The sequence below is a fragment of the Pelodiscus sinensis genome, chromosome 3 (assembly GCF_052426305.1).
Source record: "Pelodiscus sinensis isolate ZL-2025 chromosome 3, ASM5242630v1, whole genome shotgun sequence".
NCBI lineage: Eukaryota > Metazoa > Chordata > Testudines > Trionychidae > Pelodiscus > Pelodiscus sinensis.
Window position 1 is genome coordinate 148,949,534 of NC_143054.1, and position 26,470 is coordinate 148,976,003.

The 26,470-nt window shown below is 43.4% G+C and overlaps 1 protein-coding gene across 9 annotated transcripts in view; it reads right to left on the bottom strand.

Annotated features, from left to right (window-relative positions):
* Window positions 1-26,470, bottom strand: part of LPGAT1 (lysophosphatidylglycerol acyltransferase 1) — a 249,199-nt gene that overhangs the window by 81,152 nt on the left and 141,577 nt on the right. For 7 of the 9 annotated variants that reach the window (XM_075925141.2, XM_075925145.2, XM_075925139.2 and 4 more), the window contains one exon: window positions 7,769-7,873. In XM_075925141.2, coding sequence (XP_075781256.2) covers window positions 7,769-7,873 — 105 coding nt within the window. Of the gene's footprint in view, window positions 1-3,591; window positions 7,874-26,470 lie in introns of those variants that run through there. The other 2 variants (XM_075925143.2, XM_075925142.2) reach the window with 1 other exon arrangement.

The window sequence follows — 26,470 nt, forward strand, 5'->3', positions numbered from 1 at the left end:
CCCTGCCCCTCTCACAAATAAAGACAATGCTGAAACCTTTTGTGTTTGACAGTATTTTATTTAAAAATGAAGCCTGGCCAACAAGCCCCCAAATGGGGTCAAGACCTCATCTGACCACAGCATCATAACACTCGTGTTCCTCCCACTCCGACCCCAAATCTGAGCCTCTCATATACTGGAACCCCCTGTCCTGAGCCTCTCATCCCCAAACTCCTGCACCCCCACTCCTCAACCTTCTGCCTCAACACTCTTGCACTATTCACACACTGCAAATTTGTGTCCTAAGCCCAACGTACTCCCAACTTCTCTGCCCTGAGCCCTTCACACACCACAACCCAAACTCCTGCACCCTCACATCCAAAAGCCTGTGGCTTGCTCAGCACTCCAATATTCTACCTGAGCCCAACACTCCCCAGCTTGGAGCCCCTCTCCTTGAGCATTCTCTACTTCCTCCTGCACCCAAATTCCCTCCCAGAGCTTGCACCTCTCACCCCTTCCCACACCTAAATCCCTCATTCCCACCCCAGAGCCTGCACCTCCTGTCTCAACCCAGTGAGGGCACGGCTAGACTACAGGAGTTTTTCCAGCAAACATGATCTTTTGGCAGCCCCTGTATTCCTCGTTCCATGAGGAATAAGGGGGCTTCCAAAGGAAGGGTTTTTTCTAACATTTGGCCCAGTCTAGATGGGCCAAATGTTGGAAAAAACTCTTCCATCAGAAAGATTTAAAAAAAGCAGCAGTGTATCCATATAAGGGCCAGGGATAGAAAGTGATGGAGAGAAGGGGAACAGACAGGGTGGGGCCTCAAGAAAGGGGTGGGATCTTGGGGTAGATCTTGGCTTGTCCTGACATTTAAAAAGTGCTCTTGGGTGTAAAAAGGTAGGAGACCACTGCTCTAAGGGCTCTAAGCCCTTGGAGGTTGCTCTGGAAGCAGCCAATGGAAGAGGGGTTGTGAAGAGCAGCCAGTCTTATATGGGCTAGGCTGGCCCATATAAGAAGGGCTGCAGAACAGTTTTAGTCACTCCCTGGAGCCTGAGGAGGGAGGACTGGGTGAAGGCATCAAACATCCTATTCAGAGCAGTATTCCAGGCAGAGATCCAGACCAGTGTTGCTAAAGACAGCTCCAGGCAGGCTGCAGGGATCGTGCAGCAAGAGCAGAGAGGGTGCTGGGACCATGGGGGAAGTCCAAGGAGATCTACTGAGAAGTCAGAGGGGAAGCAGAAGGTAGCAACTATCTACAGGGTCCCTGGGCTGGGATCCAGAGTTGCAGGCAAGCCTGGTTCTTCTCCCTTTCCCTCCTGCCCCCTCACCACTGAGGAAGTGGTCAGTCATTGAGCTGCAGCAGGAAGAGACTGGACATTGAACTATGATACATTCCCCCAGAATTTGGAGAGGAGTACAGAGTGTGGCACAGTGGGAGGACTGTGTCATTAAAAAGATGTTGTCGTCCTTGGAAAGATAGGGGACCAGGAGCAGAAGAGGTGATGGGCACAGAACCACCAGAGCAAGGCACATTGGCTACCAGAGCTAATTCCCTTACTGGCCACGAGAAAATACTGGAGCTGAGAGTGGACCCTGCTGTAGGCTCTCAGTTTGTCAGGCTCTTCTAGATAACCCTCTTACTTTCAATTCATGGTTCCAGCATTGTGGCCACCATGATTATAAAGATGGATATGATGTCATAGCTCCCTTTAAAGGAAGCCTACACTCAATGAGCTGGAGAGGTAGCAGTTGAGAAATACATTGTTGGGCCTTGATTTTGTTTCTCCCTTATCAGCTTGGGGTGGATGATGAACAAGAGTGTGTCTGCGCGTGCGAGCGTTTGGAATCCCTGTATCGCCACTGAATTATATTTGAGTCAGTTTCACACTGTACATGATTTTTTGCCAAATCAAAAATTTCTTCAAAGCGCTCTCTCTCTCTCTCTCTCTCTCTGTGTATGTGTATGTATGGGGAGTACTTGCATATGTACATGTGTGACACTCATATCACCTTTCTTGTTTGCTGCTTCAGTGGAAACTCTTGGTGTTTGCTAAGCCAGGAATCCACAAGACAAATTAAGACATTACCAGAGAAGCAAAAGTACAAGATTATGAGCCCTGTGAGGTAAAAATTTATTGATTATATCTGATCAGCATGTCATGATATGATCACACCAGCTTATTCAGCTGACAGTCTCATAACCAAAGAGGGACTTTTTTCCTTTTAAAAAATACATTTCTTCCAGCAGTAAGGAACTTAGAAAACCCCATTTTCATATTAAGCAGGAATTTAAAACAATGGCTTTTTTCAACATGAGAACAGGGCCAGTCAGCATTGGATCTCTTAGAGCTTTAAATTCAGCTTTCAAGTTTTCCCTTTATCCCCTTTTCTCTATAAATCTTTTTCACTGATCACAGAAAAAACACAGCATGGAAAAACAAAATCCAGAAGCGAAATGAAGACAGACACATAACTACAGCCACTACTATGTTCTACAGATTTTGGAATATACTGATGCATCTTGCACCGAGTTCCATTTCTCTGTTACTTATTACTGTATACAGTATTTGTTAAAAAGTTAATTTAACTAAGTTAAAAACAACACTAAGTGCTATTGTTAAGAGATACAGTCCAGGGTCACAGAATGTATGTTGCTCTGTAGATTACTTTGCCTAGCTGAAGTTGTTTAAAATAATAAGAGCAACTCACATGTCAGAAATACACAAGATGGCAACACACTTTTTAGGAAAAAATTCCCATCTTTCTAGATTGAACACAGTCCATGGCATACTTAGAACCCAGATTCTGTGTTCTTTATATGCCCTGAACAACCATAAACTTCAAGGAAGATTTTAGATAAAGAAGGAAAGCATGTCCTAGCTCTAGAATCTTTAGGCCAAATTCTGCAGTCCTTATTCCACCAAAGCTTCCAATAAATGTAAAGAAAGTTTTCTGGGAGAAAGGATTTGCAGACGTTACTCGTCTTCTCCCCACTTTCCCTTTTGTTAGTTCAAAAAACAGCGTCTGACCCAGAAAGACAAGTCTTCACAAACAGCATCTATACAGTGAAATGCAGTAATGCCTTATATATGCACTAACTAAAACCCAAGCTGCACTGTGAATGGAAAAACAGTTTTGCTACTTGATGTTTCATAGTAAACACAGTGGACATTTAATAAAACCTTGCCCTCCCACAAACAAAAATATAACTATTAAAGATTAAAAGCATGGAATCTTGAAAAAATCAACTTTAATTTGTTGTACTTAAGAGTCACCTTTACTTTGTAAAGAAAAATCTCTTTTGGTTTCTGTATCTACATTTCTGAAAAATGTCTTGATTGTTGAAAAGATTTGATAAAAATATCCAAGGACGAAATAAAATAAATCAAGTGTGACCAGCCTTGTGCAAAACCACTTTTAGAAAACCAACGACAAGTTTCTGCATTCATTCTGACCATAAACAAATATGCAGATACACACACAATAGGGAGAGGACAATTCAGACACACACAATTAGCAATATAGCATCAAGAAACCTAAGATTTCATAGTACAAAAACTCGTTTGTAATAAGTTTAAAGGAAATTAACTCACTTTAACACAACAGCTGTTCAATGTATAATTGTTTTATTACCCAATGGTAAAATAAAAAGTTTAACTGTAAAATGCATAGACTTCTTACTTTTAAAGATTTTTCTCTGAATCACAGCCATATAGCCTACAGTTATACATAATAAAAATAAAACCATTCAAAAACATTAATGTAATCAGACCTCTCAACTCAAGTACAGGTGTTTTAAAATTTTTAACTTTGCTCTTCCTACGGTTTTAAAAACAATTAAATGTAAAAATTAACAAATATGTAATTTTGCAAAATACATTTTCGTTCATATGGCTGCATTATTTCCAAAAACAGTGCAGTACCATCAGTTGTACAGTTACTTTATTCCATTTGATTTTGTTAGATCGGCACAAAATAGTTCAGGGAAACTACCAAAAACAAACCTCAAAATTCAACCTCCAAACAGTTTTGCAATTTGGAAATCACAGATTTAAGTAGCTTTGGTCCCAAGATAAATGTTATGCCAAGGTAAAGTGGACCAGTAATTCCTACCACACACAGTATTCGGTATTTTTATTATTTTCTACAAACACATGTAAAGGTTCACAGCACTTGTGGTAATCGGGGGGGAGGGGAGAGATAACTCCATCTTTTTGTGAAATGGGTGAATAATGAATACGATCACCACAATGGTAGTTACATTTTAAATGTAGTAAGTTGCACCTTATTTCCAATAACTTCTAGAAGAGAAAGATCAACTATTCTGAGTAACACAAAAGCCTGGCTTTTAAAGTATGACTAAAGCAACTTAAACCCCCTTTTCAAGGTAAATCATGACTAAAATAGTTGGGAAAATGGTTTGTAAATTACAAGATGACCTGTAAGGAAAGGATGGTCACAAAAGGGAAAAAACACTGGTTCCATAATCTATGAATGGTACAATATTGGTCATTTAACGGGATCCAAAAAAGCAGCAATTCTAAACTACTAAGGCTATATTTCCCCCCTGAAAGTGGTTATTAAAACAGTTTTAAGATAAATACTATCTGAAACATGGAACCAACATTATCGGCTTTTATAAAAAAATTCTGTTTAGTTTTCCCTCATATTCCAAAGCAGTAGAGAAATTAATAGTTCCACAATCTGTAAAACTAAATTTCCTGCAGATATTTTCAATCTGTTTTACACATTCCTCCACAAAACTGCCTGTTACACCACCAATTCAAAGTTGTATTAAATTATACTGAAACGTGGCAGGTCACTTTTACCACTAAATTAATTTTCTACTAGGTGCATTTTTCCGTCCAGAGACATCTCTGTTCTGAATGGAAAACCTCTGTGTGACTTACAGCAGTGTCCACTACAGCTAAGATAACTAACCAGGTGACGGTGAATGAATTATCAAAGAAATTGCATATTTTGCAAGATAACCTGCTAATCTTCAAACAGTCTTGACCAGCAGAGGACTTCATTACCGTATTTCCTATATATTACTTACATTTTATGTTTTCCCTTAAATGAATTTTTTATTATCACTCCTGTTTAAACTCCTTCATAAACCAATACCTAAGTCCATGACTCCTACTCAGAATTCCTAACAGCAGTGTCTTTTCAATGTCACTTAATTCAATCATACTAAGATCATGACATACTCTTCACAACTTCCAGTGCAGATCGGAGAGAACCAATCTAATGTGACAATCTCCCACTGAAACTACAATCAGTGCTTAAAACAAAAACATTTTCCAATATATAAAAAAAAGAAACATGTTGATATTAAAAAAGAAACATGTTGATAATAATCAAAGAGACTAGATAAATTATATACCCATCTTGGCACCTATTGCTCAATCCTACTATTTCATTAGGCAGCATGTGAGTATTTAGTGTGTCATGCTAGGCCACTGGAAACAATATACTGCATTAGAAAAGCAATATACTTTTGCATGCAGTAGTCTAATGCATGCTACTGTTGTGCAACTTGCTTAGACACAATCTTCCCTTTTTATATCATCCCCTTCCTTCCCAAGTCAAAACCAAATAAGTTGTTGGAATGTGGGTATCAACAAAATCAGTCAAACCAAATCATATGAAAGCAAGACAAATAAAGAGTCTGCCATTTGCATTCTGCAGATCATTTCCAGTACACTTTTCTTCAGATCTGGCCTGCTATTTATGGACACATTTATGATGGTTGTCACTGAACTTTCCCTGCATCGTCCTGCAATATGGCAGATGAAATAAACTTTAGCTTGTAAGCAATGGAACAAAAATGTAAAGAAAAATGTTCTTCTACTGTGTGTGTGTGTGTGTGTGTGTGTGTGTGTGTGTGTGTGTGTGTGTGTGTGTGTGTATGTATGTGTGTGTGTGTGTGCGCGCGCGACAGTAATCTAAACATTAACACTGTCTTCAGCATTTCACCTTAGTGGTATCATAACAGTCCATGAGGTATTTCAGTTGATCTTCTATAATGCATCATTTTGTAATTAACCATGCTGAGTGACCTTATGATCAAGTCATTGTATTTTTGGCGTAGTTAACTAGGTCACTCTCTCCCCCCACTAAGCCAGGAAAAATACACATCTTTCCCTTTTTTGGTTTGTTACCCCACCCAGGACAAAAAGAAAATATGAAGTTATGTTTTATATTTTTATTCTGTACACTTATCAAAACTCGTCATGAGCTTAAGGAAACAGGGAGTCTCTATCACTAACTCAACGTAGACAACGACTGTTGCCTTACTTTACTCTCAGAGTTCTAATCCAAGAAAGATAATACACCATAGTAATTCTCTAAGTTCTTATTACATCATATGTTTTTATAGGGAATAATGGCATTCTAGGAATAGTTCTTTTGTATCTCAGTGTAATCACAGGAATGTGATGCCCACTAACCTGATCAGAAGTGAGAACACACAGTGCTGATGTTCCATCAGAAGATTTGTGAGCCAGACCCCAGAAAATCTATTTTGTGCCAGGCTGCCTCTTAATTCTCCTTTTCAGACTGACACTTTCAGCATGGTGGCAGGCTAATACTGCCTTCTGTATTCTGTGTATTTTTTCCACAGATAGGTTGAACATTTTCCTATAGCTTTAGGCCTGCACTTCTACGCATCTTTTTAAAGAGATCAGCTTCCTAATATTCTTCCTAAGAAAAATGCTGAGATGATTTGGTTAAGCCCTGTGCCAAAATGTCTTTAGTGCTGTTACAACAAATGAAAAGAAATCTCTATAAGCTATAAAATCATCACATGGGCTCAAGTTTGGTATCCAACACAGCAGAAAGAATTAATGCCTCTTAAGATTCCAAGTTGCTATAGATAAAGCTTGCTATTTTCCCTAAGCTACATACTTTTCCTTCACTGTATTTTCAACTTTAAAAGTGCATTTTGCAAAAAGACAATAATCAATTTATGGGACACATTTTGAACACAAAAGGGAACTAAATCAAGTGATGTGACTTTTTAAAGTTCCCTCACAAGAAGGAATACACTAGAATATGGACATTAGATGTTCAATAGTAATGGGCTGATTTATCAGGTGCACACCATTTTTAAAACACATTATGATACTGAAACACCTTTCTGAGCACTGTTTTCTCCGCCCCCCCCCTTGCAAAAAAACAACCCCATTGCTGACACTGGCTCTCATTTGGGTGTTGTCCTTAGAAATAGTGCGTCTAATACAATGATGGCTGATCAGAGAACAGTTAAGATATCATAACCAGCTCTGCAGAATATGTTTAACTGATCCCAGCAGTATATCTTCAGTTTTTGCAAACGAAGGATATCTACCACACAATTTGTAGTACAGACTACAGGAAAAACAAAGTTGCTTACTTTTCTGAGCTTTAACTACAATACCTGTAGTGTTAGAACATTCTTGTTGCAGATTTTCTTCTATGGTGGTTGTACAATTACACCTCTTGTCCAAATGTTGAATTCGCTTAAGAGCGTGGGGGGGTATACACCTTTTAAAAATATGGACAGTTCTTAAAATACATCAGGTCACAATATAACTGATCCTCACATTTAGTGGAGTTTAAAATCTCCCCTAAGAGGGGTAAAAATCCATCCAGCATTTTCCTTTACTCTTGTATATTCACATTTGCACATATAAACATGATGCAGATTTGCAAGAGCCTGGCTTCTCAAGGTGTCCTCAGGTCCCTTTCAACTTTTAAAATAGGCAATGATAAAAATACTGAAAGATGCAGTACCACATACCACCCGACAAAAACGCAAGGGACTGTATGACAACAAGCCACAGGTTGCTGAGGGTCATCTTTCGGGAAAGAGCCTTTGCTTGACCTGGTAACGGAGGAAATGCACCTAGAAGACAAGAAATAGTATTGTTAATTCTTCTGCACTAGCAGTTATAGTTTCCGATTGCACTATTTGTTACCAGCATTACCTGGACTGACAAAAGGAATCACTTGACTGTCTGCCTTAGGGTAGTAATTTTTCAAAATATAATTATTTTCTACAGTTTAATTTGTCTTTTTTGCGGGGGGGGGGGGGGGGGAGAGGGAGTTAAGTTAGTGTTCCTTCCATTCTAGTAAAAACAAATATAAGTAGGTGGCCCAATATGGATTTTTCTAGAAGTTCTTTGTCAAAACGCAGTCCTTCCCAATCGGACCACTATCTCAAACACATCACTTAAGTCTTTGAATTAGTCTTTGCTGTAGTATCACAGAGTCTGAACGTTCTCCAGCCAGTGTGGCTGCCAAGTGTCATGTATCTCACGTGACAATCATACATATCCTATTGAAGTCTGTCTATACCTCAGCCAGAATCTCTCACTGAATTGGGCTTGTGCTGCAAGCAAGAGTTGCAAATCTACTGAGGCTGCTAGAAGCAGCTATGAAGCCTGCATTCAGGCCAACAAGAAGCATGCTAGTCTTTCCCCTGGCTATTCCCAATACCACCTAAGCAACAGGTGGCTTGGTGATGAGTAAGGACAGAAGATGAGGATTCAGTACTAGCCTCAGTTTCTTCCACCCAGACACCATGCCTCCCAGTGAGAGCCTAGCCACATCTCTCTCTTTCAGATAGTACCTGTCCCAGACACCCCTACACCAACCTATAGGCCAGCAATCCTAGACATCCAGCAAACAACAGCGTATTCTAGAACCCCTAGACACAATTTGCACCTGCTCACCCTATGCATATCTAAAGCCTTATAACCTCCAAGTTTTGCACAGCTCTAGCCTACCTCTGCCACAACTTGGGACAGGATAAAATTGACGACAGAACTGAACATTATGGTTATATGCAAATATGCAAGTTAAATAACTTGCACAAAATGACAGAGCTGCACAAAACAGAGTTGTGAATCAGTTCTTTCAATTTTTCATGTGCACAGCAGGTATTTAAAATAATCCTCAGGATACTAGTAATGTAGCAGTGCTTGCAGGAGCATTGTGGGAGCACTTCTCCTGAAAAGTCAATGGATGTAAGAGAAAAGCTCTATTAGCATAATCTCACCTTTTCTCAATAATTTCAGAAACAGCATAAATTTAGATACAGCTATGTTTATATATGGCAGTAAATTTACACTACTGCTTCCACACTGATCTCTAGTGGAATTGTGCCAGTGAAAATGTTTAAGAAAAAGCTTATTGGGAAGAAGGCTTCTCTCTCTGTTTACACTGTCATATATAAGTCTTGGCAAATTACCACCCACCAGCATGCAGAGAATCTCTCTCTCTCTTTGGAGACTACCTCTTCATCCCATTTGTTCACCAACAAGTCAGACTTGGTGGTTCCACACACAATTCACTCTTTGCACCTTATTTATCCATTCACCACTTCATTCACACATTCATCCCCACCAAATAACCGGAGCCCTGGAAATCCACAGATAGCTTTATATTCACAGGTATCTGAAGATGTGCATGTGGATATCCACAGCTCATTTATGCAGTTATGAATGCAGATGCAGATACAAATTTTGTATCTAGAACCCTGCAAATTTGTGGATATCTGCTTTATATTCACAGGTATCCAAATCCACAAATATGAATGCAAATATCCATGGCTCATTATCGTAGATATAGGATGTAAATACAAATTTGTATCTATGTGGGGTTCTATAAATAGCCAATTCCTTCTCCTGCCCCAGCTCTCAATGAAGTCTCTTCAAAAGTGCAGCAGCTACTATGGCCACTGTCCCAGTTTTCATGGCTGTAACAAGCACCTTACTATCTATACCCCAGGTGAGCATCACATCTTCCTCTGCTGATGTGGCTTATCTCTCATCCACTAGTAGTTCCAATTCTGCAACCCTCCAGGAAGTAGCATACAAATCTGTTCTTACTGTTCCTTGCTTAGGGATCATGCACAAGAGGTGTCAGGATCTTTGACCCCTTCCTGGGTGGGGACAGGTAAATGCATATATTCTATTTCTCTATATGAAGGGAACCCATGGAATTTGGAATTAGGAAGAAGATAACTGAAAAGGTGACAGAGTAGGACATCTAGGTCTCAGCTAGCAGGGGACAAGCTGGGAACAATCCTGACCTAAGGTAACGGTAAGTCTGGGAGATCCATGAACACAGTCTAGTAGGGCCACAGCATCTTCTCCACCCCTCTACTTACTGCTAAACTGAAGCAGAGTAATTGACCCTTCCTATAGGCTGGAAAGTGTAACAGCAACAATTGCTCTCACAGGACCTGGATGCTGTAACACAGGCATGTCCAAAGTCCGGCCCGCGGGCCAAATGCGGCCCGCGGTCGGATTTAATACGGCCCCCCGCTTCTCCCGGCTCCCCGGTGCTTTTTTTAACTGGCGTGCGCAGCGCGCCGCTTCGGGCCGCCGCCGCGGTCCCAAACCCTGCCCCTGCACTCCGCTTTGGGGCTGAGAGTGCGGGGACAGCCCCCGCTTCCTCCCCCTCTCCTGGCTCCCCGGCGCTCCTCTGAACTGGCGCCGCTTCCGGCCGCGCCGCCGCCGTCCATGGCGGCCGCTGCGGTCCTAAAGTCCTCCATGTAGGGCACGTCCGCAGCCCCGCTCCCCCGCTTGGCTACGGGTTTGCCCTGTCCCCGGGCCGCCATGAGGCCAGCGTGCCCTGCGCTCTCCGCCCGCCTCTGACCCTGCAAGCCCTCTACCTTGGGGCTGAGAGTGCAGGGACGGACTCCGCAGCTGCTCAATCTCAGTATCTGTGATTGGCCCTGCGCACTGTCAGCTTCCTGGCGGGCTCAGGCACGTGGAGCTGCGAACATTAGAGACTTCGCCACAAACGGGCTCAGGCACGTGGAGCTCATCATTAGAGACTTCGCCACAAACAGCCACAAAGGCAAGAGAATTCTTGTTGGGCAGTGTATTAGTGCAGTGTATTACTTGGGCAGTGTATTAAACCTCTGGCACTGCGCTCACATGATCCCTTCCCCTTCTGGTCAATTTAAAAAAATGGCGACTGTAAATAAGAGAAGGAAAGTTGACAGTGAGGGCCGCCACTTCCAGGACAGGTGGAAAGTGGAATATTTCTTCACTGAAATAGAGAATCACTGTGTTTGTCTGATATGCCAAGAGACTGTGGCTGTTTATAAGGAATTTAATGTCAAGAGACACTACCAGTCGAGACATAGCACATACGACAAGCTTACAGGGCACGACCACAGTGAAAAGTTGAAGCAACTTGAAGCTGTTTTAATGTCACAACAGAAATTTTTCATAAGAGCCCGTGAGTCAAATGAAAATGCCACAAGGGCGAGCTATGAGGTGGCAACGTTAATTGCTAAAAATTGCAAATCTTTTGCTGAGGGTGACTTTATCAAAGAATGCGTTATGAAAATGGTTGAGAATATCTGTCCCGAGAAGAAGCAAGAGTTTGCCAACATTTGCCTGGCTCGTAACACTGTAGCACAGAGAATTGAAGAGATTTCATCAGATATTAAGAGACAGTTGACATCCAAAGGAGTGGATTTTGACTTCTTTTCAATAGCCTGTGATGAAAGCACGGACCTATCTGACACCGCTCAGTTGCTGATTTTTATGAGAGGGGTGGACGATGAAATGAATGTGACTGAAGAGCTACTTGACCTCCAGAGCCTTACGGACCAAACAAGAGGAAAAGATTTATTTGTTCCTGTTAGTTCCGCCATAGATGACATGAAACTGCCTTGGAACAAAGTTACTGGGATTATTACTGATGGGGCACCTGCCATGGTTGGTGAACGAAGTGGATTATCAACCCTAATCTGTAACAAGGTGATCGAAGAAGGAGGCAAAGCTATTAAACTCCATTGTATCATTCATCAACAAGTTCTCTGTGCTAAACATCTCAAATATGATCATGTTATGAAACCGGTGCTAAAGACTATTAATTTTATTCGCTCTAAAGCCCTGTGCCACCGCCAGTTTAAACAGTTTCTACTGGACATCCAGGCTGAATACGAAGATGTTTTATATCACAACGATGTAAGATGGCTCAGTCAGGGGTCTGCACTGCAGCGTTTCTACTCTCTCAGAAAGGAAATCGGAGAATTCTTGGAAACAAAGGGACAACCAATGCGAGAACTATCTGATCCTATTTGGCTGGCTGATTTGGGGTTTCTAGTTGACATAACAAAGCATCTGAATGTACTGAACACGAGTCTTCAGGGGAAAGATGCAGCGGTGAACCAGCTTTATTCACACCTCAAAGCCTTTGGGACAAAGCTGCAACTTTTCATAAGGCAGTTGTCACAAACACAGCCCAATACCATACATTTTTCAGCGTTGCAGGAAATAATGAACAGTTTTCCACAGGACAATATCAGTGCGCAAACGAGCAGGTATGCAGCAGACATTGCATCTCTGGCTGGGGAGTTTAAACGGCGCTTTCAGGACTTTGCAGCTATTGAAAAGGAGATCAGCCTTTTCTCCTCTCCATTCTCTGTTGACCCCGAGGATGCTCCAGATCAGCTGCAGCTCGAGCTCATTGAGCTGCATTGTGACAGCGAGTTACGCAGTCGTCACCAACAGCTCTCTCTTGTGAACTTTTACCGCCAACTGGATAAGAGCCGGTTTCAAGAGATTCGAACATTGGCTAAGAAAATGCTGAGCTTGTTTGGCTCAACATATATGTGTGAGAAGACATTCTCTGCTATGAACTTTAACAAGAACCGCGTGAGGACAAGACTAAGTGACTCTCACCTGCGTGACATTTTGCGCATCAAAACCACTGCCTTTGAACCAGACCTAGCCTATGTGCTGCAGTCCAGATCTCAGTTTCACCCTTCACATTAGTGTAGGCAAGTTTTTTTTTCAATTGAGATGACTACATTGTAAAATCTCAGTTAATGTCAGTTGGTCTAAATCAGTTATAAATATATTTGGACACAACATGTATAGTTGGTGTTATGTCGTTTGCCGTTTGCAATAAACTTTGCATAAAATAGTTAATTTGCATTTAATTTTAATGGTTCAAAGAATGTCAGGCAAAATGGTCGGCCCTCACACATGTTCACTTCATCAAATCTGGCCCTCTTTGAAAAAAGTTTGGACACCCCTGCTGTAACAGATATGTTCTTTTCATACAGGTTTGATTTTATAATTAATAAAATGAAAGCACTGACTCAACAGAAGTGAATGCTTGTCATATCCTCCGGGAAAAGCTTCCCATTAAACCACGTGAGCAGGATTTAATAGGGCAGATGTGCATGCATCAATGCATAAGTGTTTATAAATCTGGAAACAAATAAATCAAACAATGTTTATGGCAGAGGGTGGGGCAGTTCCATGGAAGACATTACAGATTTTCATATTTTTTTTTAAGGATTTATATGACAGTAGTTCCCCAATCTAATTTTTGAGAGTGCTTGATATCTAGTCAGCAACACAGCAAGTTTTACACAAAAAAAGTGTGCTTTCATTTATTTTTAAATTCATTTCCCCTGCTCTCTCCAAATAAAAACATACTAATAGAATACAGCTTCCTCCAAAGGATATTGTAGATTGCTTTTTTTTTGTTTGGTTTAAAATAGTTTGAATTATATAACTGCAAGGTCAAGATTTAGTTGTGCCAGGACAATGGGATGTGTGTGGAATGAGATTGTTTTGCATCAAACAGAAAGGGAGGGTGGGAGAGCAAGAACAGTTATACTGACACAACTACAGAAACCACCCCACTCCCAGGGAGAAGCCAGTGGGTGGCTTATGTGGTCCCTGCTGGCCCCTGAGAGAAGCTCGTGGGCAGTTCACGTGGAAAAGCTGTCGAGGGCCTATGTGGCCTCTGCTGCCCCTGGGCTGAAGCCAGCAGGTGAATGGTGTGACCCTCACCCCTGCCCCAGGTTGCCCCCCTGGAAGAAGTTGGCAGATGGGTAGCGCAGCCCCTGCCATCCCAATCCAGCCCCAGGGAGAAGCTAACAGGCAGGCTGCCTGCCACCCTCGACCTGGGCAATGCCAGGTAAGTCTTCTAGGAGTGTTTGTAAAGAAAGTGATAATGATTAAACAACCTTAGCTGCTGTAGCAAGTCCAGTTACATATAACATGGCAGCAAAATATAAAAAGTAAGTATTTTGGTGAAGCTCTGACGTTCCCTTCTTTTGGCCTGAGGACCTATTGACAGCACTGTTTCCGAATCAAGAGAAGCTCTTCTACAATAAGACATCACAGGGTAAAATGATGGGAGCAAATCCTCCACTTGCGTCGTAACTAAATTAAGCTAATATAGATGATCTCTAAGAGTCTGCTCTAGAGTGTATTATTTGACCACTTGCACTGCCAAAATACTAAGCATACATTAATAAACTATAATCCAGCTCTAAATAAAATGTTATTTAGAAAAATTGATGTTTACATGTGTCAAAATAATTAAACTAATAATTTTAGAGCAAGGAATTAGAAGGCTTTCATTTTGCTGGTTGAAATTCTTAAATCAGATTATTTATATTTTTCACTGCCACTACTTCTATTCAGCTGGTTTCAGAGCACCAGCATGAGCTCTGCTACCCTGTGGCTGTCAACCTAGGATGGAATAGTGGTAGAAATGTAGCCATGTTAGTCTGGTGCAGCTGTAACAAAAAACAGGACTGTGTAGCACTTTAAAGATTAACAAGATGGTTTAATAGGTGATAAGCTTTTGTGGGCCAGACCCACTTCCTCAGATCAAATAGTGGAAGAAAATTTTCTCTATATCAAAGGATACAATTTAAAAAATCAACACATACGAAAAGGACAAATCGAAAAAATTTTAATTGCATCTTTTGGTATATATGGTTATGACAATTTTCTTCCACTTTTGATCTGAGGAAGTGGGTCTGGCCCACGAAAGCTTATCACCTATTAAACCATCTTGTTAGTCTTTAAAGTGCTACACAGTCCTGTTTTTTGTTTTAGGATGGAATACTCACTCCTGTTTATTATCAAATGCTATGCAGACATCCTTAAAATTTCCAGTCTTGCAACATACTTCACCTATATGGAGTTGCAATGAAATCAGAGATTTTGTAAGGGTGCAAGGTCTATCCACATCACAGGATCTGACCCAACAGAGACGTTTTTGGATATAAAGACCTATCATATCTGAGTATGTTGATGAGTGAGATGAATCTGGTACGGCAAAAGGCTAGTTATTCTTCTCAAAGTGAGGTGCACTTGAACTATTTAAGATGTATGTTATGGACTTGTATTAATACATTTCAAGCATCCTCAGTATTTACAAATAATTATAAGATACTCTTAAGTGTTATGATTCTCAATTAGTGTTAACAATGTATAATCCAATTTATTTTACCATAAAGAGACTTTGGAATGTTGAACTTAACTGGAAGGATCGGTTTTTAGGCAACTGAATAAGAAATAACAAAAGCTTTATTTTCCTATAAAAAAGCAAGTACCTGGAGGTATTTCAAACCTAATCATTCTAATCAGGTAACATTACTGTCTGATAAATTTCCTTTCCTACATTAAATGTCTACATGAAACTATGTTCTTCACTCATCCAGCTCTGTAAATGCAAAACCAAACAGCCTCCCCAAAATGAAAAACAAAACAAAACAGTTGGGTTTTTTGGTCATGATTAATCTTTTCTCTATATGACACAAAAGCGGCAGGCTGTTGTAGGATAGCTGGCAAATTTCAATGTTTATTAAATGGAAAAAAATAAAAACCTTGAGGAAATGTATCCCCAACCTTTTTTTGTAAGGAGAATGCATTTATAAATGAAGTTACAAAATGTGTGATACTTGCCAGTGTCCCTTCAATAACATCATTAGGTTCTCTTAATTTGTTTAGAACTCTAATCTGTTTTCATTTAGAGTATCCAGCATTTTCTCTGCTCCATACACAGAAGAAGAAATTAAAATAGCATTAGCAGCTACAAAGAACAAGAAAGCCGCTGGCGTAGATGGAATATTCCCCGAGTTTCTGAAAAATTTAGGATCGAAGGGGAAGAACTGGCTGGCTGCACTCTTCACATCTATCCACCAAACAAGCTGCCTCCCTACATAATGGAAGCAACCAAAGGTGATTGCAATTCTTACGAATAGAAAACCACCGGAAAGTGCCTCAAGCTACAGACCAATAGCACTTCTTTCCGCTACCAGCAAAGTGATGGAGCAAGCACTGTTGGCTCATTTGTCTGCCACCATAGAGGCTGGGTTATTAAAAGATCAGGCTGATTTTAGGCCAGGCAGAAGTACATGCGATCAGGTGTTGGCCCTCAGAACCACAACTGAAGCTGGCTACCAGGCAAAAATGAAGACTGGCATAGCTCTTGTCGATCTGTCAGCTGCATACGACACAGTGTGGTGCAAGTGACTATTATGCAAACTATAAAGGTTGATTCAGTACCGTCTGACACTTTGGCTATTGTCAGCCATGCGACCGCCGGTTTCGTGTGCATCTCAATAATAGCATTAGTAGATTCAGAACACTGAATAATGGCCTCCCTCAGGGCTCCATACTGGTACCATCATTATTTATCATCTATCTTAGTGACATCCCAAATACTGTCTCTGCAATGTTTATCTATGCAGATGATATTGCACTGGCTGAACAATTGCAATCTTTCAAAACTGTCAGCCAGATGCTAACATCCGACCTATTGACCATATCCAACTGCCTGCAGAAGAGGTGGCTCAAACCGAATCCAGACAAAACTGTGGTCACAGCTTTTCATCTAGACAACCATAATGCCACTGCAAAACTTGATGTTGTTTTCTGTGGAAAAAAGATTGCTTACAAACCACATCCCAAATACCTAGGCGTAACACTTCACCGTACGCTCTCCTTCCGACGCAATCTAGAACAAACAAAGGAGAAACTAAAGCCAAGGGATCAATCTTCTACGAAAACTTGCTACAACCAGTTGGGGGAACTGGAGCACACACCTAGAGGTCCTCAGCAATAGTGCTGGTGTATTCTGTTGCTGAATATTGCCCTCCTGTGTGGTCAGAAAGCTCCCACACAAAGCTAGTCGACATTCAACTGAATAGCGCCATGCAAGTGATAACAAGAACTTTAAAGCCCACTGCAATAGAATGGTTACCGCTGTTGGCAAACATTGCCCCACCAAGCATTCATCAAAAGAAGCAGGAAGATAGATTATACCAATGTATCAGCTGCAGCAGCCAACCTCTTCCCATCCAGAAAAACTTTGATCAGCCACCAACATTGCATCTAAAATCCCGTAAGCCTTCCTGGCATCGAGGGAAGGAAGTCAGGGCCAATGTCAAGGAACTATGGCGAGCTAAATGGCAGCAAAAAGACATCCCAAACATCTTGTGTTGGATCCCACCACTGAGCAGAAAGGCTTTGACCTTCCCCCGGGACTGTGGTATGTCCTAAACCGACTGAGGAATGGTCAGGGCAAGTGCAGTTATCTACTACATAAGTGGAATTTGTTGCCATCTCCAATTTGTGATTGTGGCAGTCTGCAAACTATGTATCACACTGCTGCGGAATGCCCAACATGAAAATTTACTGGCTCACTGGAGGATATCTGCAATTTAACCAGCGACACTATTCACTGGCTCGAGAGCTTGGACATCCAACTTTGACGAAGAAATATAGCATTGAACATGACATGCGAAAGAAGATTTAGAATACTTTACAGACCCATAGTCTCCTATAGACAACCACCTAACCTCAAGATGATTCTTACCAACCACCACAGGACATACCACACTAATACTAATTCTGGTACCTTCCCTTGCAACAAACCCCGTTGCCAGCTTTGTCCACATATTCACTCTGCTGATACCATTATTGGACCTAACCAAGTGCGTTATAAGATCAAGAACACATATTCCTGCTCATCCAGAAATATAATTTATGCTATCATGTGCCGAAAGTGTCCGTCTGCTATGTACATTGGACAAACGTCTCAGACACTTCGCCAAAGGATCAATGCCCACAAAACAGATATTAGACAGGATCACAAAGAAAAAACAGTTTCTTACCATTTCAACCAGAAAGGACATTGTCTCAACGACTTGATTACCTGCATCCTACTTCAAAGGCCTTTTAAGACTACACTTGAAAGAGAATCCTCTGAACTGTCATTCATGCTTAAATTCAACACTTTACACTTAAGTCTGAATAAAGACTAATTATCTTACCCATTACAAGGATAGCTTCCCCAATTATCACCTCTAATATCATCAGCTCACAGACATTTACCTCCCCCACCCCCTCCCCCTTCTGTTCTGAAATTTGATTTGTCCTTTTCATATGTGTTCATTTTTTTAATTGTATCCTTTGGTATATATGATTGTGACAATTTTCTTCCACTATTTGATCTGAGGAAGTGGGTCTGGCCCACGAAAGCTCATCACCTAATAAACCATCTTGTTAGTCTTTAAAGTGCTACATATGTAGTCCTGTTTTTTGTTGTGTACTGTATTGTATTTATAACTAGAAGACTTACCTGGGGTTCCCAGAGGCAAGGGGTTGGTGGGGGGAGGGGTGCAGGACTCAGGGCAGGGCCTTGGGAATGTGGGAGGGACAAGGTAGGAAGCTGGGTGTGTGAAGGGGTGAGAGTTGGGGGAATGAAGAGGGGCTCAGGGCAGGAGTGTGCTTGCGAACAGGTGTGTGCTAACAGGGAGTTTAGAGAGGGAGTTCTCCAGGTAAAGGAGAAGCAGCTACAGGACTCTTGAGGGAACTGTGTATTGTTACTGGGCTTTCTTACTGTGTGCTGAGCTTGTGTTTCTGAGTGAGGGTTGGTGTGTGGTTTTTTTTGTTAGTTTTTTCCCCTGCGTTTGTGAGTGAGGCTTCCCCCTCAATCTACCCTCGATCAGAGAGGATGAAGACTTCCTCAATAGAAGACAGCGTTTAATCCTTCAAGCACAGCAGGCAGCAGAGCCAGAGAGGGCAATACGGGACCAGGAAGAGAACTGGCAGCATGTAACTAGAAGGGGAAAAAGGCCAGCATGAGAATTCCCCAATGCTATAGAGGTAAGTAATTGCTTTCAGGCTCTCTCCACAGGCTCTGCAGTGCTGAATGCTTTGGAAGGGACCTCACAAGGAAGAAACCACAAGGGAACACCATCTAAGGGAAGGCATGGGATGCGTAGTCCTATGGATGGGGGTTCCATGGCCACCACCCCCAAAAGAAAACGACGAGTGGTGGTGGTCGGGGACTCCTTCCTAAGAGGGAATGAGCCATCCATCTGCCGTCCAGACATGGAATCTTGAGAGGAGTGCTGCTTACTGGGAGCTCGCATTCAGGATGTGACTGAGAGGCTTACCAAACTGATCAAACCTTCAGATGGCTACCCTTTTCTGCTTCTCCATGTGGGAACTAACGATACAGCCAAGAATGACCTTGAGTGGGTTACTGTGGATTGTGGAGTGCTGGGAAGAAGGATCCAAGAATTCAGAGCGCAAGCAGTGTTCTTGTCCATCCACCCTGTTGAAGGGAAAGGACTGGGCAGGGATTGTCGAACTGAGGAAGTAAATGCATGGTTGTGGAGGTGGTGTCGCAGAGAGGGCTTTGGTTTCTTTGACCATGGGAAACTGTTCCGGGCACAAGGATTGTTAGGAAGAGATGGGATCCACCTAACCAAGAGAGGAAGGAGCATCTTCACGGGCAGGCTTGCAAACCTAGTGAGGAGGGCTTTAAACTAGGTTCATCGGGGGATGGTAACCAAAACCCTGAGGGGAGTGGGACAGTCGGATACCGGGAAGAAATGCAAAGAGGAACGAGAAACAAAGGAGGACCCCTGATTCGAACGGAGAAGATAGGGCGATCAACTGGTTATCTGAGGTGTTTGTACACTAATGTGAGAAGCCTGGGCAAAAAACAGGAAGAATTGGAGGCCCTGGCCAAGTCCAAAAAATATGATTAAATTGGGATAGCAGAGACTTGGTGGAATGACTTGCATGACTGGAGCACTATCATGGAAGGGTATAGACTGTTCAGGAACAACAGGCAGGGGAGAAAAGGAGTTGCACTATATGTAAGAGAGCACTATAATAAAGAGGGAGAAAAACCTGTTGAGAGCCTATGGGTTAACTTTAAAGGAGCAAACAACAGCAGTGATGTTGTGGTTGGTGTCTGATACAGGCCACTGAATCAGGAGGATGAGGTAGATGAGGCTTTCTTCGGACAACTGAGAGAAGCTTCCAGATCGCAGGCCCTGCTTCTTGTGGGGGGACTTTAATCACCCTGACATCTGTTGGGAAACCAATACGGCAGTACACAGGCAATCCAGGAAGTTTTTGGAGAATGTTGGAGATAACTTCTTGGTACAAGTGCTGAAGGATCCGACCAGGGGCCGTGCACAGCTTGACCTTCTGCTCACAAACAGGGAGGAAATAATAGGGGAAGTAGAGGTGGGTGACAACCTGGGAAGCAGTGATCATGAGATGGTAGATTTCAGGATCCTGACCAAAGGAAGAAAAGAGAGTAGTAAAATACACACCTTGGACTTCAAAAAAGCAGGTTTTGACTCCCTCAGAGATCTGATGGGCAGAATCCCTTGGCATGCTAACATGAAGGGGAAAGGAGTCCAGGACAGCTGGCAGTATTTTAAAGAAGCCTTATTGAAGGCACAGAAAGAAACCATCCCGATGCGTAGCAAGAGAGGCAAACATGGTAAGAGATCGGATTGGCTTACAGGGGAAATCCTTGGTGAAGTTAAGCACAAAAAGGAAGCTTACAAAAAGTGGAAACTTGGACAAATGACCTGGGAGGGGTTTAAACGTCTAGCTCGAGAATGCCGGGGGGTTATCAGAAAGGCGAAAGCGCAAATGGAATTGCGACTGACTAAGGATGTGAAGGATAACAAGAAAGGTTTCTACAGGCATGTTAACAAGAAGGTGATCAGAGAGGGTGTGTGGCCCCTACTGGATGAAGGAGGTACATAGTGACAGATGATGTGGGGAAAGGTGAAGTACTCAATGCTTTCTTTGCCTCTGTGTTCACAGACAAGGTGGGCTCCCGGACTAATGCGCTAAGTGACGCAAGATGGAATGAAGATCAACAGCCCTTGGGGGGTAAATAACAGGTTAGGAACTATTTAGAAAAGCTAAATACATAAATCCATGGGTCCAGACTTAATGCATCCGAGGGTACTGAGGGAGTTAGCAAATGTCATTGAGGAGCCTTTGGCCATTATCTTTGAAAAGTTGTGGAGGTTGGGAGAAATCCCGGATGACTGGAAAAAGGCAAATGTAGTGCCCATCTTCAAAAAAGGGAAGAAGGACGATCCAGGGAATTTATAGGCCGGTCAGTCTTACCTCAGTTCCTGGAAAACTCATAGAACGGATCCTTAAGCAATCCATTTTGAGGCACTTGGATGAGAGGAAAGTGATTAGGAATAGTCAGCATGGATTCACAAAGGGAAAGTCATGCCTGACCAATCTGATTAGCTTCTACGATGAGGTAACTGGCTCTGTGGACGAGGGAAAGTCAGTGGATATACCTTGACTTTAGCAAGGCTTTTGATACGGTCTTCCACAATATTCTTGCCAGCAAGTTAAGGGAATGTGGATTGGATAAATGGATGGATAGAAAGATGGCTAGAAGGCCGGGGCCAGCAGGTAGTGATCAACGACTCGATGTCAGGATGGTGGTCGGTTTCTAGCAGAGTGCTCCAAGGTTCGGTTCTAGGACCGGTTTTGTTCAATATAAGGAAGTTACTCACCCTGTGAAGTAATGATTGTTCTTCGAGATGTGCCCCGTAGGTGCTCCACTCTAGGTGTCGGGTCCCGTCCTGGCGCCGCGGCTCGGAGACTTTTCATAGCCGTGCGCTGCCGGCTCGCGCATGCGTGGTTGACCAGGACAGCGTTCACGCCTTTGATCAGTCGCGCACGAGCCGGCAACCGTCAGTTCCTCTCACCCGCTCATCTGAAAGACAAATTAAGAAGAAAATTCCGGAGCGGGGAGGAAGGGCGGGTCGTGGAGCACCCACGGGACACATTTTGAAGAACAATTGTTACTTCACAGGGTGAGTAACTTCCTTTTCTTTTTCGAGTGGCCCCGTAGGTGCTCCACTCTAGGTGACTCCAGAGCAGTACACGGAACAGAATCAGAGCGCTCCGCAATCAAGACTACCAGCACGATTCAGTACCGCTGTAGCCACAGAAAAATCTGAAGCAAGCTGATCGACTATAGCGTAGTGCTTCATAAAAGTCACATTAGAAGACCATGTTGCCGCTCTGCAAATGTCACGAAAGGACACTCCACTGAGGAAGGCCGTGGTAGTAGCAACTGCCCTAGTTCAATGAGCTTTTGGAAGAGAAGGGAGAGGCTTCCCCCGTAACGAATGGCACATGGATATACATGAAACTATTAGTTTCGAGATATTCTGAGAAGTTAGTGGTTGCCCTTTTGAATGTCGCGCAAATGATACTAGCAAACGGTCTGTTTTCCTAAAATCCCATGTTCTGTCAATGTAAAACACTAAGGATCTTCTCACATCCAGCGTATGCAACTGTGCTGTTTGTATTGAGGTATGGGGTTTCGGAAAGAAACATGGCAAAACCACTGGCTTGTTTATGTGGAATTCAGAGGAAACCTTTGGAATAAACGCCGGATGGGTCCTCAGTGTCATCGATTCCTTCGAAAAAACTGTATAGGGCGGTGAGGCCATAAAAGCTGCTCTCTCACTCACCCTGCGAGCCGAAGTAATGGCTAGGAGGAATACCAGTTTGATAGTAAGTAGGTGTAATGACACTGTAGCTAAGGATTCGAAGGGGGGACGAGTCAGAGTTTGAAGGACTAGATCCAAATTCCATAAGGGTGGAGGAGGCCTCCGCGGGGGATGGAGATTCGAGAGCCCCTTCAGAAATCTCTCTGTAGTAGGGTGAGCGAACAAGGAAAAATCGCCATCCCTGTGGTGGAAGGCATTGATTGCTGCCAAGTGCACTCGTAGAGATGCAAGAGCCAGGCCATTGTCATGTAGCTGCAAGAGGTATTCCAATATACAAGGTAGGGTTGCGAAACGCGAGTCTACATTGTTGTCCGTACACCATGCTTGGAACTTTGACCACTTAGGCGCATAAGCGGTTCGTGTGGATTCTTTTCGACTATGCATCAGCACTTGCTTGACTCGCTGAGAACATGATTGTTCGGAGTCGGTGAACCAGCAAGCATCCATGCGGTGAGGTGCAGAACTTCGGTTCTCGGGTGCCCGAGGGACCCGTTGTCCTGGGTCAACAGATTTGGAAGAGAAGGCAGAGGATACGGCGCTCTCACTGACATCTGGTGGAGCATTGAGAACCAAGGCTGACGAGCCCATGCCGGTGCTAGGAGGATTACCCGGGCCTCGTCTATGTTGATCTTTTCCAGAACCCTGGGAATTAATACTACCGGGGGAAAGGCATATAGTAACGATGTCCCCCAGTGGAGAAGAAAGGCATCCCCCTGGGAGTGGCGTCCTATCCTGGCTCTTGAACAATAAGTGGGACATTTCGAATAGAGTTCTGTCGTGAACAAATATATTGTTGCAAATCCCCATCGAGAGAAGACACGAGTCAGCACGTCTGTGTGTACCTCCCATTTGTGGTCGTGAGGAAAACGCCTGCTGAGAGAGTCTGCTATTAAGTTGTCGATGCTTGGAAGGTAGGATGCTGTGAGAACGGTGTTGTTGGCGATACACCAATTCCATAAACGAGTGCTCTCTGCGCAAAGAGAACGGGATCGGGCACCCCCTTGTTTGTTGATATAAAACAGTCGCCATGTTGTCCATTAGAATCCTGGTCGTTGTATTCTGAATGTGGAATTGGAAATGTTTGCAAGCATGTCGTACCACTCTTAACTCGAGCACATTGATATGTAGTAGCATCTCTTGTGTCGACTAATGTCCCTGAACCGTGAGATTGCCCATGTGAGCTCCCCAACCCGTAAGGGAGGCATCTGTAGTAATTTGTGTTGTGGGTTGTAGGCGATGAAATGGAACGCCCGTGAGAAGATTGGCCGGGTTGACCCACCACTGTAGGGAATCCCGGACATACTGTGGCACCACTACTGGCCTGTGGACAGTGTGCTTTGACAGGATGCAAACCGTGGCCAACCAATGCTGGAGGCAATGAAAACGTAACCTTGCATTGCGCACTACAATGGTGGCGGCAGCCATCTGTCCCAACAGCTGTAGACAGACACATGTGGGAATTGTTGGAGCATGCACCACGGTGTGTACCAGCTCTTTGATTGCCGTAAAACATTCCATTGGTAAATATGCTCGCGCTGCAGTTGAATCGAGTCACGCACCTATGAACATGAGGTTTTGGGAGGGAACTAACGATGACTTCTTTGAGTTTATGAGGAGGCCCAAAGCCGCAAATTCGTCGGATACTGTCCGAACCATGTGACATGTTTCCATATATGTCATACCTCTGAGGAGACAATCGTCTAAGGAAGGAAATATTGTCACCCCCAGTCTGCGTAAATGGGCTGTGACCACCACTAATGTTTTGGTGAAAACTCTGGGAGCACATGCTAGACCAAATGGTAGGACCTTGTACTGATAATACTCGCTCCCCAACTGGAAACAAAGAAAACGCCTGTGCGCCACGTGAATCTCCATGTGGAAGTAGGCGTCCTGCAAGTTGAGGACTGCAAACCAATCCTTTTTGTTCAACGACGGAATAATGGTTGATAAGGTTACCATCTGGAAACGGTGCTTTCGAAGGTACCGGTTTAGCTTTCGAAGGTCTAAGATGGGTCTTCAACCTCCCAACTTCTTTCCCCAGAACTGTTTGGGAACTCCCTCTACCGCTCCAATGGCAAGCAAGCATTGAACTTCCTGCTTCAACAGTTTCTCATGAGAGGGGTCCCTGAAGAGGGACGGGGTAGGGGGAGTGGTAGGGGAAATAGAGAGAAAGGGGATGGAGAGGCCGGACTGAACTACTTCTAGCACCCATCTGTCCGTGGTGATTGCAGACCACTGGTGATAAAATGAGCGTAGATGATGGTGAAAAAGATGATGATTTTCCGTGTTGATTAAAGGCAGTTGGCTTGCATCCTCGACAAGCAAGTCAAATTTGCTGCTTAGTCGATGACTGATTAGCCGAACGGTTCTGTTGTGGCCGCTTGCGCTGAGGGCGCTGTCTAGGACGCTGATTGTCGAAGGGACATGTCTGCTGTCTAGAAAAATTGAAATCATATCTCCGTTGGTAAGGGAAATAACGTCTCCGTTTGAAGGAAGGTGTGTACATCCCAAGCGTACGTAGAGTTGTACGTGAATCTTTCCCCGAATGGAGGACCTCATCAGTGTTTGCCACAAAGAGTTTAAGTTTGTCAAACGGTAGATCCTCAACCTTATTTTGCAACTCCTTTGGAGCCCCTGCTGATGAAAACCAAGATGATCTCCTCATGGCAATACCTGTAGCAGAGGCTCAAGCTGCTGTGTCAGCCACATCCATGGCAATCTGTAGTGCAGTACTACATGATGCGTACCCTTCTTGAACTATTGCTTTCAGGAGTGGCTTCTTGCTGTCTGGAAGATGGTGCAGCAGCTCTGTTAACTTCGAATAATTATCGAAATTATGATTCGATAGATGGGCTGAGTAGTTTGCAATCCGTAACAACAGTGTGGCTGAGGAGTAGACTTTCCTGCCAAAAATATCTAATTTTTTATTGTCCTTGTCTGGAAGGGTATTTCTGTACTGTGGCGCCTTATTCCTATGTTGAGCTGCATCTGCTACCAACGAGTTAGGTTGGGGGTGATTGAATGAAAAGTCCAATCCTTTCGCCGGAACAAAATATTTTGTGTCAGCCTTTTTACTCGTAGGGGTAACCGATGTTGGGGTTTGCCATATCTCATCTGCCACTTCCATTATCACGTCATCGATTGGTAACGCGATCTTTGCACGTTGTTGTGGACGGAGATTTTTCTTAACCGGAACATCCGCCAACTGTATTTCCTGCGTGCCCGCCACTTGTTTGAAGAGATCCTGAAAGTGTTTCAGATCATCCAGTGGAGAGATGTCAATCGGGCATATCGCCTCATCCGGGGAAGACGAGGAACAGTCTGCTGGAGGAGTCTCCCGCTTAGGGTCTTCTGCTTCAGACAACTGTCCCTCTTCCAGTTCAGACTGGTCTAGCTGGATCGTTGGACTCTTAGCCGGTGGGTGTAATGGCTGTGATCGGTGAGGTAAGTATTTTGCTGTCGGTGATTGGCGGACGCAGGAAGATCCCCTGCGTGATTATGGAGTATAGTCACGCTGGGGACGATCGTAATATGATCTATAATAGCGGTCATAATAGCGCTCAGACTGCGACGAGGAGGAGTGCCGAGAGGAACGTGCACTACCATGATGGATGTAATAGACGCGACATGGAGAGCGTCTAACAGACCCGTACCTCGAAAATCGGGAGGGTGAACGGGATCGTGAACGGGACCGATGTGTGTCTAAGTACACTGCATCCCTATAGTCATGCCAGCTGCGCATAATCCGTGAGGGAGACACATAAGCACGATAGCGATCATGTCTTCCTGGTGAAACAGCTGGAGAAAAGGATCTGTCCCTATAATGGGTCTTGGATAATGATTTTCTAG